This window comes from Delphinus delphis, chromosome X (genome assembly GCF_949987515.2).
Source record: "Delphinus delphis chromosome X, mDelDel1.2, whole genome shotgun sequence".
Taxonomy (NCBI): domain Eukaryota; kingdom Metazoa; phylum Chordata; class Mammalia; order Artiodactyla; family Delphinidae; genus Delphinus; species Delphinus delphis.
Window position 1 is genome coordinate 35,218,988 of NC_082704.1, and position 16,204 is coordinate 35,235,191.

The window sequence follows — 16,204 nt, forward strand, 5'->3', positions numbered from 1 at the left end:
GGATGTGGCTGCCAAGGAAACCACAGGTTGATTCAAAATTATTTGTAATGTTCTAGTTCTTAAACACTGTGTTGGGTTCATAAGTGTTCATTTGGTTGTTATGCTTCATAACCTACATATATTTTGCATGTATTCTGATATTTTCAAATATAACATAATACAAATTTATAAGAGATAAAAGATTGGGAGTACTTAAGAACATATGGATGGGTTATATCAAGTATGGAATGAGAAGGTGGCTAATGAAAAAAGTTCCTGAAATTGTATCTTAGTGATCAAATACTAGAAAGTACTGATTTTTATTTTTGGCAAAGGGATCAATCTTCATGAAAAATAAACCTCAAGAAATTAATTTCCTAATCTATAAATTCGCAAAAGTTATTGTTGTCTCCATGTATGTTATGTGTAGGCTGACATGACTATTTTTCTGAAAATTATACTTGATGGTCACTATGTATAAATTTTATCCTTTTAGCTTTCAAAATATGTTCATGTTATCTATAACTGATAATGTTACAAATTATGTCTTCTAATATCTTAAATGGGAAACCCACAATTTTTATTTTTAATCAGACCATTTACTCCTACCACCCTACTGATCCCCACAGCATAGGAATAAGAATATAGAAGCCTATTTCTGCTGCGAAACCCCAAAACAAAAATTTCCATGGAAACTGGACTGAGAGTTAAAAGAACAAAGCAGCGCTTCTTAAAATTCTCCCTGGTCCAGAATACTTTTATTTTCACGTACAAGGTACCTGCAATATCTATCAAACCTCAAGTGATAATTTCTATAACTAAAATAGAGAGTATTAAAGGCTGAGGATAAAAAAGTGATGCTGTGGTCTGATTTAATCAGTATAGCAAAGAAGAAAATCACCAGATGCTTACTTGTATTCCAGGAGGACCGGGAAATCCTGGATTACCCTTTGGCCCTGGCAGTGATGACATAATTATACTACCTGGTTCTCCCTGAAAGAAATCATCAATGGAAATTGTAAGTAATAGTTATGATACATGAAAACTGGCAAGAACACAAAAAAGTGATCTGAGAATTCAATCTGTCACAGAAGTGTCCCCAAAGATTAGGCGATCTCAGTAATTAACGTGAATAAATTTACCTTATTTTTTTTTTCTTATTTTTTTTTAACATCTTTATTGGGGTATAATTGCTTTACAATGGTGTGTTAGTTTCTGCTTTATAACAAAGTGAATCAGTCATACATAAACATATGTTCCCATATGTCTTCCCTCTTGCGTCTCCCTCCCCCCACCCTCCCTATCCCACCCCTCCAGGCTGTCACAAAGCACCGAGCCAATATCCCTGTGCCATGCGGCTGCTTCCCACTAGCTATCTACCTTACTATGTTTGTTAGTGTGTATATGCCCATGACTCTCTCTCGCCCTGTCACAGCTCACCCTTCCCCCTCCCCATAACCTCAAGTCCGTTCTCTAGGAGGTCTGCGTCTTTATTCCTGCCTTACCCCTAGGTTCTTCATGACATTTTTTAAATTTACCTTTTAAAGGAAAATGAGGAAGTGGCCAGAGTACGCTGAAGTACAGTCGATTTATTAAGAACCTGTCATACCTTTAGTTACTCATTCATTAAAAACATTTATTAAATATAAATATTTGCCAAGAATTATGTTAGGCTTTGGATGCTTTATAGTGAAGAAGATAAACAAGACTTCTGTTCTTATTGTACTAATAATATACTGGGGAAATTCAGACCATAATGCATAAACAAATAAGATGACAAAATTTTCTGTTTAGGACTATAAAGGAAAACTACATGGTACATGATAAAGAAACAGTGGAGGGCTTCCCTGGTGACGCAGCAGTTAAGAATCTGCCTGCCAATGCAGGGGACACGGGTTCAAGCTCTGGTCCGGGAAGATCCTGCATGCCGCAGAGCAACTAAGTCCGTGCACCACAACGACTGAGCCTGCGCTCTAGAGCCCGTGAGCCACAACTACTGAAGCCCGTGCGCCTAGAGCCCGTGCTCTGCAACAAGAGAAGCCACCGCAATAAGAAGCCCATGCACCCCAGTGAAGAGTAGCCCCCGCTCACCGCAACTAGAGAAAGCCCACGTGCAGCAACAAAGACCCAACACAGCCAAAAATAAATAAATTTTAAAAAAAAAGAAACAGTGGAGGACTAAAAAGAAATGATAATTATGTGACGTGATGGAGGGGCTAACTATCATTACAATGGCGATCACATTACAAAATATAAATGTATCAAATTAACATGTTGTACACCTTAAATTTACACAATGTTATATATCAAATATATTTCAACTAAAAAAAGAAATAGTGGAGGAAATTAGTTCGGGTAGTAAAGAAGGGCAATCTATGAAGTTAACATTCATGCTGAGATCTAAAGGATAATAAGGAGTCAGCCAGGTGAAGATGGGGGAAGAGCATTAGGCAGTGTAAGCAGCATGAACAAAGGACCCAGAAAGAGGAGAGCTTGGGCACATTCAAATAACTTAATGCAGACAGGTGTGATCAGTGAGCCAAAGGAAAAGTGGTTTAAGATACGGCTGGAATATGGGGCAAAGACCAGAATATGCAGGTCTTACAGGCAATGGAAAAGAATGTGAACTGTATCCTAGGTGCAGTGGAAAGCCCTTGAAGGTTTATAAGGAGGGAGATTAAATATTTTTCATTTTGTGAGAGTCCTTTATTATGCGGAAACTTCTTATATTCTTAGTGTATCCTGACTGATACTGACTCAACATTATTTAGGATTATGGCTTTTGGACTGTTGTATCTTTTGGTATGAAATGACATTATGCAATAGAAAGGCAATCTATTTGCTGGCAAACACGTCATTCAAATCAAATATTCTGTCTTGCTGTCCCACACCAGAAACAGAGCGAGGTCTGGCATTAGGAGCCATGGAGGCAGCAAAAACCTCTCTTCTGGGATTCAAGGCTTCTCCAAAAGTTCTGTGCTTCATAACAAGGAGGGAGATTAAATTATTGATTTACATTTTTAAAAGATCATTCTTGGCTGCTCTGTACAGAATAAATCAGGCTGGGAGGTGAGGGTGTGTAAAAAAAGAAACTAGTTAAGAGGCTACTACCTAGTCCAGATGAGGCATTATGATTAGTGTGGTGGCAGTGGAAATGAATAAAAGTGGATGAATCTATGATATATTTTACAAGCAAAATTAACAGCATTTAGAGATAGCATGGAATGAGGAGCTGTGTGAAGAAGTAGAAAATGCAAATACTAACTCTCAGGTTTTGATACATGCAAAAGTGTACATGATAGTGATACAAATTTTAGAGATGGGGAAAACAGGAGGAACAGGTTCATTTGGGGGTCTGGGTTAACTTTGAGCATGTTAATTTGAATGTCTGGGAGATATCTGAGTGGAGATGTCAGGGAGGCTGTTTAATACATGCATCTAACACAGAAGAAAATTCTGTTTTAGACAAAGAAATGTAGGTGTTCCATAACTAGACAGCAATCAATAACATGAGCATTAATAATATTGCTAGGCATAGAAGAGAAGACGGGGTCAGGACTGTGTCCTGATACCTGCTGGATAGAATAACATGAGCTTGCACAGAAGACTGCAGAATGAACAGAGATGCATAAGAAAAATCAGGAAAAGGTAGCGTCTCAGAAGCCAGAGAGAAAGAATATTTCTAGAGGGAGCAGGTGGTCAACTGTGGTGGTCCAGTGGCTGAGACTCTGCGCTCCCAATGCAGGGGGCCTGGGTTCTATCCCTGGTCAGGGAACTTGATCCCACATGCCGCAATTAAGAGTTCGCATGCCACAACTAAAAATCAAAGATCCCGCGTGCCACAACTAAGACCCTGTGCAGCCAAATAAATAAATAAATAAATATTTTAAAAATGTGATGAGGAAGGTATCAAAAAAGAAATGTGAGTCTGATATACACATTTGCAAGTGTATCAGCCCATAAGAGGTACTTAAAGCCACGAGAACAAAGGAGACTACTTAAGGAGAGCTCGTAAATGTGCACCTGCACAACTTCTAGAAGCATCCATTTTAAGACAGAAGTCAGAGACATTATCTGATTGAAGATGCAGGCTTTCTAAATATTTTATTCAAAATGTTTACCTTCCCAACATGAGATGCTTACCTTCATACCTGGGATCCCAGGAGGTCCCTATTATTAAAAAGAAAAGGGATTATTTTATATACATGAGAGGGGAGCAAGCAAAAGAACACAAATTGAATAGACTACTGTAAGATCATTCTGAGTACAAGGTATCTTAAGATACTTAGAGATGACATTTATATTAAATACCACAGAATCTTTAGTTTTACAGAGCAGAGAGCTCTGTGTATTACTAACTTCTTTTATAAAAAATCCTCTTCTTGGGCTTCCCTGGTGTCACAGTGGTTAAGAATCCACCTGCCAATGCAGGGGACATGGGTTCGAGCCCTGGTCCCAAAAGATTCCACGTGCCGCAGAGCAACTAAGCCCGTGCGCCACAACTACTGAGCCTGCGCTCTAGAGCCCGCGAGCCGCAACTACTGAGCCCACGCCCCGCAACAAAGAGTAGCCCCCACTCGCCACAACTAGAGAAAGCCTGTGTGCAGCAACGAAGACCCAACATAGCCATAAATAAATAAACAAATAAATAAATAAATAAATTTATATTAAAAAATCCTCTTCTAGTTTAGTATTTCAAAATGTACTCCTTTGTTCCACATGAATGCACTGAGCTCACTTTCTACAATTCTGCTTCTTCTGTTAATTCCTGTGTTCATTATAATCCCAAATTTTATAACTTACTGGAGGACCCTGTAAACCAGGAAAACCGGGACTGCCTGGAAATCCACGTTCTCCCTAGAAGGAGTTAAAAATAAAGAGCGTGAGGAACAAAAAACAAAGCGTAGCTATACCAACAAACAATGACTTATTGAGAAGATTTCTGTAAAAGCCATTTTGAAACATACCAGATTGCCAAAAATTCATTAGCCTTCACTTTCCAATTACTTCAATATCTACTATCCATATCAATTCAGCCTTCTAAGATACTTTTATCTCTACTCATCAATCCCAATCAGAAATAAAGAAAAAAATCTTCTACCTTAGTCATTTTCTTCTGACAAATCCATTTTGAGACAATCATACCACAGATTCCTGGCCATCATCACATTTAATAGTTAATGATCTGCCCCAATTTCCTGCCCATGTATTATATAGATTTTTATTTTAACTGCCCTATTGCATTTTTCTTTCATCATAAACTATTTCAAATTATTTTTGTAAAGAGGAAAAGATGATAAGAAAGAACGCCATTAATATCACCAAAAGGACAATAATAGCAATAGTTCTAGCAATTGCAGGTCATTATGTTCTCTAGGCACCCAATTTTTCTCACTCCCTTTTGTAAAGTACTAATATGGACATTTGGTTTAGAAAACAAAAGCTAAAATTGCTGTAGAAGAACCCCAATGCAACCTCCTTTCAAATATCTATATGCCATAGTAATCTTAGAAACATCCTCGTCAGAGGCTTAAAAGAGTAAAATGATTACAGCTATGTGCCTTTGAGTTACTGTCCAATATCCCTCTCTCTACCACTTTTTACACATGGACAAAGTAGACCCAGAGAGAAAGGGAGTGGCCTGTACACTGAGTTTAGAAGACAGAAAACAAAACAACCCATGTATTCTGGCTCCATCTCTAGGGTTCGTTCTATTAGTTACGTAGTTAGAAATATAAGAAACCATTTAATCTGAAAGTATACATAATAAATCCATTTTCAAAAACTTTGTTGCCTCAAACACAAGCTAATCATGAGATCTGCTAAGGTGCTGCTTTAACAAAAAGAAAGATAAAGATCCCTTTAATCACATAGCATGCTATACTCATTGTAGATACATCTGGTCTTCAAAATTAAAACTGGCTAGTGGTCTGTTGCTCAAGGCGTGCTGGCAAAAACCAAACAAATTACCAGAATAGGCATACAAATGTAGCCTACTTTAACATGCAATGTGCCATGCAAACTAATTCCACATTGGTTCTATCACTGTAAGGTCACCCCAAGCAGAAATGAAGAACTAAGCCTCACAAAACAAACCCACAATCAAAATCAAAATGATAATAATAATAATAAATAATGGCATTATTATTATTATTATTGGCAAGGGTCACAACGACTTGGAGAAATATTGGAGGTAAAAATATTTTATTGCCTTCAAGTATATACTACAACGATTATCACAAAACGTGGCCTCCCATAATGCAAAATAGTTTTTTCAAGTTATTTTAAATATATGCCCTAATATAAAATATGACACATGTCATTAGTTAGAAAAATCTAGGGTATTTCATAAATAGTTTCACTGAATATTATGTACAAAATGGAAATGCCAAAAGGATATACAGAAAATAATAATAAATTTCATTAACCTATAGGAAAATGAGAAAAGTGAGGGAAGAAGAAGCAGAAACAATAATATGTAAGCATTCAAAAAGAGCAGATTTTCCTCTTTTTTTTTTCTTTCTCTCATTTTATATTAAATCCAAATAGTTGGAATTAGGATTGACTAAAGATAAGAAAAGTGGGTCAGGAAACGATGTTTGTAGTATGTGAAGTTTTATTTTTTCACTTGTTAAATTCATTATTTTCACTGATGGAGAAGTTTCAGGTTTCATACTAATAGTTTATGGTAAAAACTGATGTGATATATTACATATAGATTTTTAAGATTTTTCTTAAGGAAGTTATTAGGCAAGGTAAAGAAGTTTTAAGAATATGAAAGATTTGAAAACTTAAACTGTACCTAGTTGTTTAAAAAAGACAAAGCTAATGAATGACATTCACAAGTATTACTCTTAACAACCGATACAATATTTGAAACATATATATCCTAATTCCTTTTTAACTCTCATCTTACTTTACACTAAAGTCAAAAAAAAGGATTTGGTAAATAATCTTCAACCCAATGCAATATCCCAGCTAATTACACAAGCTTCAAGAATTACTGATGTTTCAATATATTGAAAATGTTAACTGAGAACATATCCTATGTCTGTCCTAGACATGAAGCTACTATATCTCTTCTTTGACATTCTTCATATGGATTCCTTGAAATTTTTAAGTCTATTATTATCAAGCATATTGCTTAAGATTAAGTCAAAGAAATCTCACCTTGGTTCCATTGCATCCAGGGATACCTTGAGGTCCTGGGGCCCCATCATGGCCTGGCATTCCCTTTGAAAGGGGATATAACACATGTATAATATTTCTTAGATTACTTTTTAAGGAATTTTAAAATAAGAAGCCAAATCCTACTTACAGGAAGACCCGGTGTCCCTGGAAATCCAGGAAGTCCAGGAGGACCCTATAAAAGAAATAAAGTCCTTGAATCAAATAATAATCAGTAACAATAAAATAATATCCTACCTAAGGGAATTATGAGAATTACATTTAGAATAGCAATGGACAAAATGTGTTTCATTGATTATTACCACTCGTTCTTTTAAACACTATAGAAAAAACTCCTATATGTGTTTAAAAATCTCTTTTATAGAAAACTATAGAAAAAAACTCCTATTTGAGGGAGCACTGCCTTTATTGCACTTAGCAGGAGCAGGCAAATTAGTGGATGAAAGGTCTTTTCTAAAAGACAAAGTGATTCTCCCAGGTTTGTGATGAATATTGAATTCAGCAGGGTATGGGTATGTGGCAAATATATCTGCCCCTGAGAACATCAATGTGATCACCCACAAAATTCTTTAATCAAATTCCCCTGTCAGGATTGGCAAAAATACAAGTTTGACAAAACTCTCTGTAGGTGAGGTTATGGGGAAAAGGTACTCTCATACAACTGCTAATGGGATTTAAACACCATGGAGAGAAATTTGGAAATACCTAACAAAATTACACATGTATTTATGTACTCTTCGAAGAAATTCATTTCTAAGAATCTATCCCAAAGGCACACAAGAAATTATGAAACAAAATATGAAATTCAAGGTTACTGACTGAAGCATTATTATAGCTAAAGTCTAGAAATGGCCGTATAACCATATTTATAGCTAAAGGTTAGAAACCTTTAGGTTTCTAACCTAAATAGGGACATGACTAAATAAATAGGGATATGACTAAATAAATTATGGTACATCCGCATAATATAAAACTATGCAGCTGTTAAAAAGAATGAGCAAAATCTCTGTACATTGAAATATGTAGTGATCTCCAGGATATAATGGTAAGCAAAAGAAACAAAGTGTAAGTAGTGTTTATAATACACTAACTTTTTATAGCAAGGGTAGTGATACTAAACAATGAAAAGATAAACAGAAAATAATAAAAATGATTACCTCTGGGGGAAGGCGGAAAGAGAATAGGGAGATGGAAGGAAGGATAGGTAGCATCTCTGACTATACCTTGCCTTATAGAACAATGTAAATGTTTTAAATAATGAAAAATTAGAAAGCGGTAAAAAGGAAATCGTTAAAACTTGAAAGCAAACTGGGACCAATGAACCTAATGTACAGCAAGTTGTGGACAGTAACCATACAGAGAAGAGAATTACTTCAAGTGTCTTTAAAACATGATATTTTGACTGAAATTAGTCAATTCAAAGGGGAAAAGAAGAACAGCAAAGAAATAATTAGTGGCATTTAAGAATTCTATTATTAGTATTAAAATTGAAATGGTTGTTTTATTTGCATATTGTTATTTTGAAGCTATTTAGTTTCAACAGTGCTTAGAACATAGTTAATGGTAGCTATAGCTATTAAGAGATATGATTATTATGAAGAGCTTTAATAGTATACTGATATTCAGTTACTACAAAAAAACATAGATACATGTCTGCTAAAATAAACGAAGAGTTTTGAGTTTCCTCCTTGCTTTTCCAGTGCCCTACCCACACCAGTCGTAAGCAGCGCATAAGGCAAGCTACATGTTGTTAAGACGTAGATAGCAAACAGACTGTTTTAAATATTTATATAAAATGTGTACATCTACTAAATTTCTGGAGATCCAGAAGATCAGAATGTTTGTCTTTGTAACACATAGCCACCACCCATATATTTTATATTCAAATTCAGGGACCTTGCCAATCCATGACAACAGAATTTCAGAGCTAAAAGGGACCTTGGAGATTGTGTTGTTTGACTCTCTTCAATTTAACAAATGAAGAAACTGAGGCTCAAAAAGTTAAATATGATTTTCCAAAAGTCAGTACTATTTTTAAACGTCACAGTTTCCTCCCAAATCGAAAACACACTGAAAAGTATATATCAACCTAAAAGCTTTTCAGAAAAATTACACTAAATGTCTACTTCAATTTTGAGACACATCCTGATTTCCAGAACATTAAAACTTGAAAAATCATACATCTTAGAACTGAGGCAATATTGTATTCTTCCAAAAATAGTTATTCTTTAACCTAACGGTTTAAACTAGTGCTTCACAAACTTGTTCTCTTCAAGATACACAAATAAAATTATAATATTTGTATGTAGGACCCGGGGAGGGTACACAGCCTGATGTGATCGATCAGCCCTCTGAACCCAGAGGACTGAGATGATCGCACTGGTTGGGAAGTTCTGCTTTAAATCACCTGTATGATATATATTTTTAATAAATTGAAAATTTGTTGTAATTCAACACTTTCTATTTCTTAACCAAAAGTCTTCTTTCATTAGTTTAAACAGACATCTGGATATATAAAGGTAACTATCAAAATACTAGAGAAAGGCTAATTGTAGACATATACAAACTCTTAAATTTAACTTTTTAAAGACTTCAGTTTTCTTTCTGCATTTCAATATGAGTCTTTTCTAGTTGCCTCATAACACTTCATTTGCTTCTTCTCTATTTTGACCAACAAAGCATTTGATACAGCAAATATCACTTACTCTGATCCCTTTTGGTCCTGGTGGCCCTGGAATTCCATCACTACCCTGAAAAATACAACATATTTAGTTATTTTTCCTTCAAAAATAGCCCTCAAATAACTAATTTTAGACTGTAAACTGAGACACATTTTTGTGAACCTTTGTGAAAGTTAGTGAGACACTTACATGCCCAAGGAAGAAGCATGTATTATTGAGACTGAAAGCACTGAGGTAAGTCAGATGCTAAAAGAAACGCCTTTATTTACTGAGAAGAAAACTGTTAACATGTAGAAGAAACTTTATACCTGTAAAGTTAATTATGAAGCATGCAAGAAAAGAAAGATGAAATAGTAGTATAGATATTCCCCAAATCATTTATGCATAAACAAAATAAGAGCTGAAAATCTGGGCAGTTTCTATATTGTGTCAATCTGCTTGCATCATCTCTGGGCCTAAACATGAGCTGTTCTTGAGTTTGCTGTTTTAAACCTTTGCTATGTTTTATAAGACACTTTCTACTGGCAGAGCTAAGAAAGAAAAAGAAAACCATAGACTTTCCTTTCAAGCTTCTGCTATAGACTCCATGCAAAAGAGGCTGCCCACATGTTCGTTAATCTATTTACCCATTTCTAGTTACAACCGCATTGCTGAGAATTTAGTCTTGCCTCACTAAGTTTTACTATGTAGTTTCTTTTAAAAATGGAGTAAAGAAAACCTAATTCTGCTCCAATAGGCAGGAATTTCAGTGGAACATACAGCTAGTAGGCCACCATCTGAGCCTTTAGATAGTTTTTATTAAACTGGGACATCTTGCTTTATACAAGTGGCTTTCAAACTACTCTACTTACAACCCTAGAATTTCCCCTGGAGGTTCCTTTATGCCTATGCCACCCTCCTTCAATCACTGAAGCTCTGTTTTTATCTGTTTTATTTGGGGCTTCCATGAAAAGTTTTATTTGGAGAAAAGGTTACCTGATGTATTAGTTCCTTATGCTCCTCTTACAAATTACCACAAACTTAGTGGCCTAAAATAATACAATCTTACAGTTCTGGAAGTCAGAGGTATGAAGGGTCTCAGTGGCAGAGCTATGTACTTTCTGGAGATTCTATGGAGAGAATTCATTTACTTTCTTTTTCCAGCTTCCAGAGCTACCAGCATCCCTCTGCTCATGGCCCTCTTCTATGTTCAAAGTCAGTGATGGCTGAATGAATCTTTCTAACATTGCACCACTCTGACACTGACTCTTCTGCCTCCCTCTTCAACATTGAAAGGACCCTTATGATTATACTGGGCCCACCCAGATCATCCAGAATAATTACCCTAGTTTAAAACCAGCTGACTAGCTAGCAGCTTTAATTCCACCTGCAATCTTAATTTTGCTTACCTGTGTAACCTAACATATTCACAGGTTCTGGGGATTAGGTTATGGACATCTTTAGGGGGTGGGCATTATTCTGCCTACCGCACCTTGCTTTAAAACAAGGTTAATAATCTACTCTTTTCACAAAAGATGCATCTCTAAGGAAATTAAAGTAAATCTAATTCTATTTTAAAACTAGAAAATTGTTTGTTCAATGAATCTTTTTGTGTCTTCCCACTAAAGGTGAAAATAAGACAAGGATGCCTTAAAACTATACTGGTCATACTAACCAACGTGGCTAAATAAGAGAGAGAAATTAGAGGTATAAAAATTGGAAAGAATGAGGTAAAACATATTATTTGCAAATAATACGATTGTATGCATGGAAAACCCAAGATAGTTAAATGAAAAACTATAATCAATAAGATAATTCAGTAAGGTAACTGTATATAAAATTAATATGAAGAATTAATAGCTTTCTTATATACCAACAACTACCAGTTAGAAAACATAATGGAAGAAAATGTGCAATTTACAATAGCAGAAAAAGATAAAATATTTAGCAATGAACTGAGCAAGCAATGTATAAGATTCATAAGAAGAAAATTTTAAAACACTTCTGAAGTTCAAAAAGGAAGACTGGAACAAATGGAAAGGCATTCCATGTTCCTGGATAATAGGATTCAACATTAAAAAAGTCAATTATCAACAATTTAGTTACATTGAGAAAAATTCTGAAGAAAAAAAAAGATCAATGAGGGGACACTAGTACTGGCAGATATAAAAATATAGCATAAGATGTCAATAATTAAAATAGTTTGGTTCTGATATTTGAATAACCGGACCACTGGAAGAGTATGAAAAGTTGAGAAACAGGTCCATATATTCATGTGAATTTGGTATATAATGAAAGTGGCATTGCAAATCAGTGGGGAAAATTATATTGGGACACACTTGTGAGGACATCTGGAAAAAAAAGTGGAACTTACATCGCAAACCATACCAGGATGAATTGAAATCAATAAAACATTCACATGAAAAAAGTGAAACTATTAATATACTGGAAGAAAACATGGGAGAATTATTTTATACTCTTACAGTGGGGAAGGCATTTAATATTCAAAACCCAAATGCCACAAAAGACCTCTGATAAACAAAACACACACACACACACACACACACACACACACAAATATACACATACACATGCACACACCCATCGAAGACAAATGACAAACTGGTGGGATATAATTGTAACTCACGACACAGATAAAGGGCAATCTCCCTAAAATATAAATAGCTTGGTGAAATATGAAAACACCAACAATCCAGTAGAAAAATGGGCAAATGGTATAAATAGACAGTTCACAGAAATGAAAAGATGCTCAATCTTATTTTTAATAAGAGAAGTGCAAACTAAAAGTACATTGAGAGGCCATTTTTCATCTAACAGATTGGCAAGAATCCAAGTTTCATAATAGGATTGGGTGAAGCTACAGGGAAATTGATCTTCTTGTACATTGCTGAACCAAGGATAAATCATACAACTTCTTGGGTGGCAATTTGGCGATATCCACAAAAATATATAAATACATGTATGCTCTGATCCAGCAAAATCACTTCTAGTAATCTTAGAGATAATCCCTTATTGGGGAAAGAAAATCTATTTAAATTGTACATCATAGCAGCACTGTTTGTGGTAGCAAAAAATTGAAAACCACCTAAATGATCATCAATAGGGAACTGGCTTGATGAGTTATGGTTTATACACACAATATAATACAATGCAGTTATAAAAAACGAGGAGGTTCCGTGTATACTGATATGGGATATCTACAATGTATGTCAAGTGAAAAACAAAGGTCAAACAATGTGTTGGATACCATTTTATAAACAAAGGGAGGTAAAAGTGTGCATGTGTGTATATGCATGTATGTGCATGTATATATTTGTATCTGCACACATATTCATAAAAAATTCTTGGGCATATTCACAAGAAAATAACATAAGTGGATGCCCATTGGGAATACGTAGAACTCAGTGGCTAATGGACACAGTGGAAAGGAGATTTTTTTCATTGTATACCCTTTTTATGTTAATTTATTTTGAAGAAAATGAATATATTATCTATTGAAAATCAATTAAATTTTATTTTTAAGAATAAAGAAATCCTTTGGCAATCTTTATATATACACTCGTATATATATTTGTTTTATATATATTTACTTTCATATATGAGTATACAGATTAAAGAATAATCCTACAAAATTTTTGACTTGGTATGTATGTTAACACATACACATATGCCCGAATACCCAATCACATAAAAAGTATAAATTCAGCTATGTTGGGGAGCATGAAGTCATACTGAAGATAGAAGCAGAAAGTGCTTCTAATTCAAAATCCCCAAAGTTTAGAAAGCAGTCAAACCTCCTCCTTTTATGGATATAGAAATGGAATCACAGCAAAAGACTGGATTGCTTTCTAAATTTAAACTGCATACAACCACACATTTAAAAATTATCATACTATTGTACAATAGTCCCAGTTAATGCTAAACTATTTCAAAAAATCTGATGTAGTTAGCTTTTATTTATTTATTTATTTATTTATTTATTTATTTGCGGTAAACGGGCCTCTCACTGCTGTGGTCTCTCCCGTTGAAGAGCACAGGCTCCAGACGCGCAGGCTCAGCGGCCATGGCTCACGGGCCCAGCCGCTCCGCGGCATGTGGGATCTTCCTGGATCGGGGCACGAACCCGTGTCCCCTGCATCGGCAGGCGGACTCTCAACCACTGCGCCACCAGGGAAGCTCTTTTTAATCTGACCTAAATCTTTATTAGACTTGCCACCTCTCACTGAGCATAGTGTGCAAGAAACTCAGCCCCAAATCCCAGGTAAACTCAGATACAAGAAATGTAACTTTATTTTTCTATGGTTCAACTTAATTTCTATTTCAAAGCACCCATTTCACTAAGATGGCTGAAACTTAACCTCAGTTAATTGGACTTCCCACCTCATTTTCACAAGCCTGTGCCTAAGCTATGGAGGGCTTAAGCAGTTCTGAGACGTTGAGGGGTGGGACAGTCTAGTCCAAGCTGGAATCCATTGAGATGTCCCATGCCAGCAGTCTACATGGACTGCTGCTGAGTTAGTGCTCAATTCTACCCACTTGACTCTTTCAGATCCTTCTGCTATTTCTGGGTGCACAAGAAACATTCTGCTATTTTGCACCTCATTGGACATAGGAAATTCTGTTGTATGGCCCATCTACTTAAATTTTATGCAGTCATTTAGAGTCTTGCCTTTTCCTCAGTGTAAAGTTCTACTCAGGAAATTTAGCACATGTCCCTTCTGCTCTTGAATCTAATAAAACTTCCTTGGTGTACTGCCACCTCCTCAGAGATCATGCTCAAGCCTATTCCCACAATCTATGCTATGGTATAGTTAAGTGTTAAAAAGTATTTGTGCGTTTAAATTAATTTTCCCCCTTTACTCAGAGGACTACTTGATGAGTATCCATTTGATTTCCTTAATGCTGTAATGACACGATGTACCACTATTCCATGAAATAAAATTAGGAAAAAAGGGTTTCTAAACCACTATTATTTTCCAGGAAAATGAACAGAACTGGCCCTTTCATATATCAGTTCATCAGTCAAAGAGCCATTAAAAAAAAAAAAAAACAGAAGCTTTTCCCAATCTTAAAATTCACTATTATCTCTTCACATCCTATATCTTAACATGCATATAAGATGCTATCCTTGCTCGTGGTATAGGAGAAACTGCCCACACAGCAGTCAATGGGGAAAAGTATTCCCAACTGACAGGATAACAGCACCTTTGGATCTATGAGCCTGGGTACAGGAGAGGGAGAGTGTAAGGATATATTGTCTCCTTCTTTCTCTCCCACAGAATAGCCTGTGTGACTTCCACCTCACCAAATTCATTGATACACCTGTCTCAGATAGCTGCCGCCACTGTAAATTTGACAAACTGCTAGACATGTCTCTCACCACCCAACCCCATCTATTCCTGGCTTGGTAATGTTTGGAGCTTATGGTTACACTCACTCCTCCAGGCAGGCCTGATTGTCCTGCTTGGAATAATTTTGATCATGACCATGATCCACTGGAGCCTCAGATTAACTACCTATTTTTTGACATAACTCCTCAAGGCCTGACCCATTCAGGTCCATGTTGGAGTAACCTATGTTTCTCATTTGGGTCCTGAAAAATCAGGAAATGGAATCGAGGAATCTGGCTCCTGGCTAAAGACCTATGTGTGATTTTTCAGGCCCAACCATATGGTAAGCCTCATAGAGAAAAGCTGCCCATCCCACACCAGAATTAGTGCACAGCCAATGCATGTCAGTCTCTGAAGGGAATTGTAGTAAAGGAGTCAATCCCCCTGGCTGGTCATGCTCTTATGCATATCTGCACTGAAAGGCCTGTTTACGTGGAACCTTGGTGAAGACGTCTTCAGTCAAAGAGGGGGAACCTTGAGGACATTTTTTCTGTACTCTGACTCAGTAGTTCTCCACTCCTAGCCCTTCCCCCCTCCCTTCTTTCATCCCGCTGTCAGGTATACTAAAAAACAGCAGTTTTGCTCTTTTCTCTTGTCCTCCATTCTATCTGCGGCTGGATTTGATCATCGCCATGTCTTCTCACAAGACTTTCAGGATCAAGCGATTTCTGGCCAAGAAACAAAAGCAGAATCATCCCATTCCCCAATGGATTCGAATGAAAACTGGTAATAAAATCAGGTACAACTCTAAGAGAAGACATTGGAGAAGAACCAAGCTGGGTCTATAATGAGCCTCACATATGAATTCACACACATTATCAGAACATCACTAGTGTCTGGAACAGCTGCCTGTGTTTGATGCTCTCTCCTCTTGAGCTTTCCTCATCACTGCTCACTGTGTAGCTCTGTAATAAACATGTGAACCTTTTGTTGGAAACAACAACAACAAAAAAACCAAAACAGCAG

The 16,204-nt window shown here is 36.2% G+C and overlaps 2 protein-coding genes across 2 annotated transcripts in view; one reads left to right on the forward strand and one right to left on the reverse strand.

Annotated features, from left to right (window-relative positions):
• The window catches only part of COL4A5 (collagen type IV alpha 5 chain), a 217,903-nt gene that overhangs the window by 98,826 nt on the left and 102,873 nt on the right, over positions 1–16,204 (reverse strand). The window contains exons 4-9 of the mRNA XM_060002285.1: positions 9,873–9,917; positions 7,298–7,342; positions 7,150–7,212; positions 4,783–4,836; positions 4,123–4,149; positions 892–972 (exon numbers count right to left, since the gene is read on the reverse strand). Of these exons, the coding sequence (XP_059858268.1) occupies positions 892–972; positions 4,123–4,149; positions 4,783–4,836; positions 7,150–7,212; positions 7,298–7,342; positions 9,873–9,917 (315 nt within the window). The remainder of the gene's footprint in view (positions 1–891; positions 973–4,122; positions 4,150–4,782; positions 4,837–7,149; positions 7,213–7,297; positions 7,343–9,872; positions 9,918–16,204) is intronic.
• On the forward strand, positions 15,827–16,183 carry LOC132418439 (large ribosomal subunit protein eL39-like). Its single transcript, XM_060002286.1, has one exon. The coding sequence runs from the start codon at positions 15,871–15,873 to the stop codon at positions 16,024–16,026; it is 156 nt and encodes a 51-aa protein (XP_059858269.1). The 5' UTR covers positions 15,827–15,870; the 3' UTR covers positions 16,027–16,183.

Excerpts from the sequence above, each read along its gene's own strand:
- LOC132418439 (XM_060002286.1), top strand. The coding sequence starts at position 15,871 with ATGTCTTCTCACAAGACTTTCAGGATCAAGCGATTTCTGGCCAAGAAA.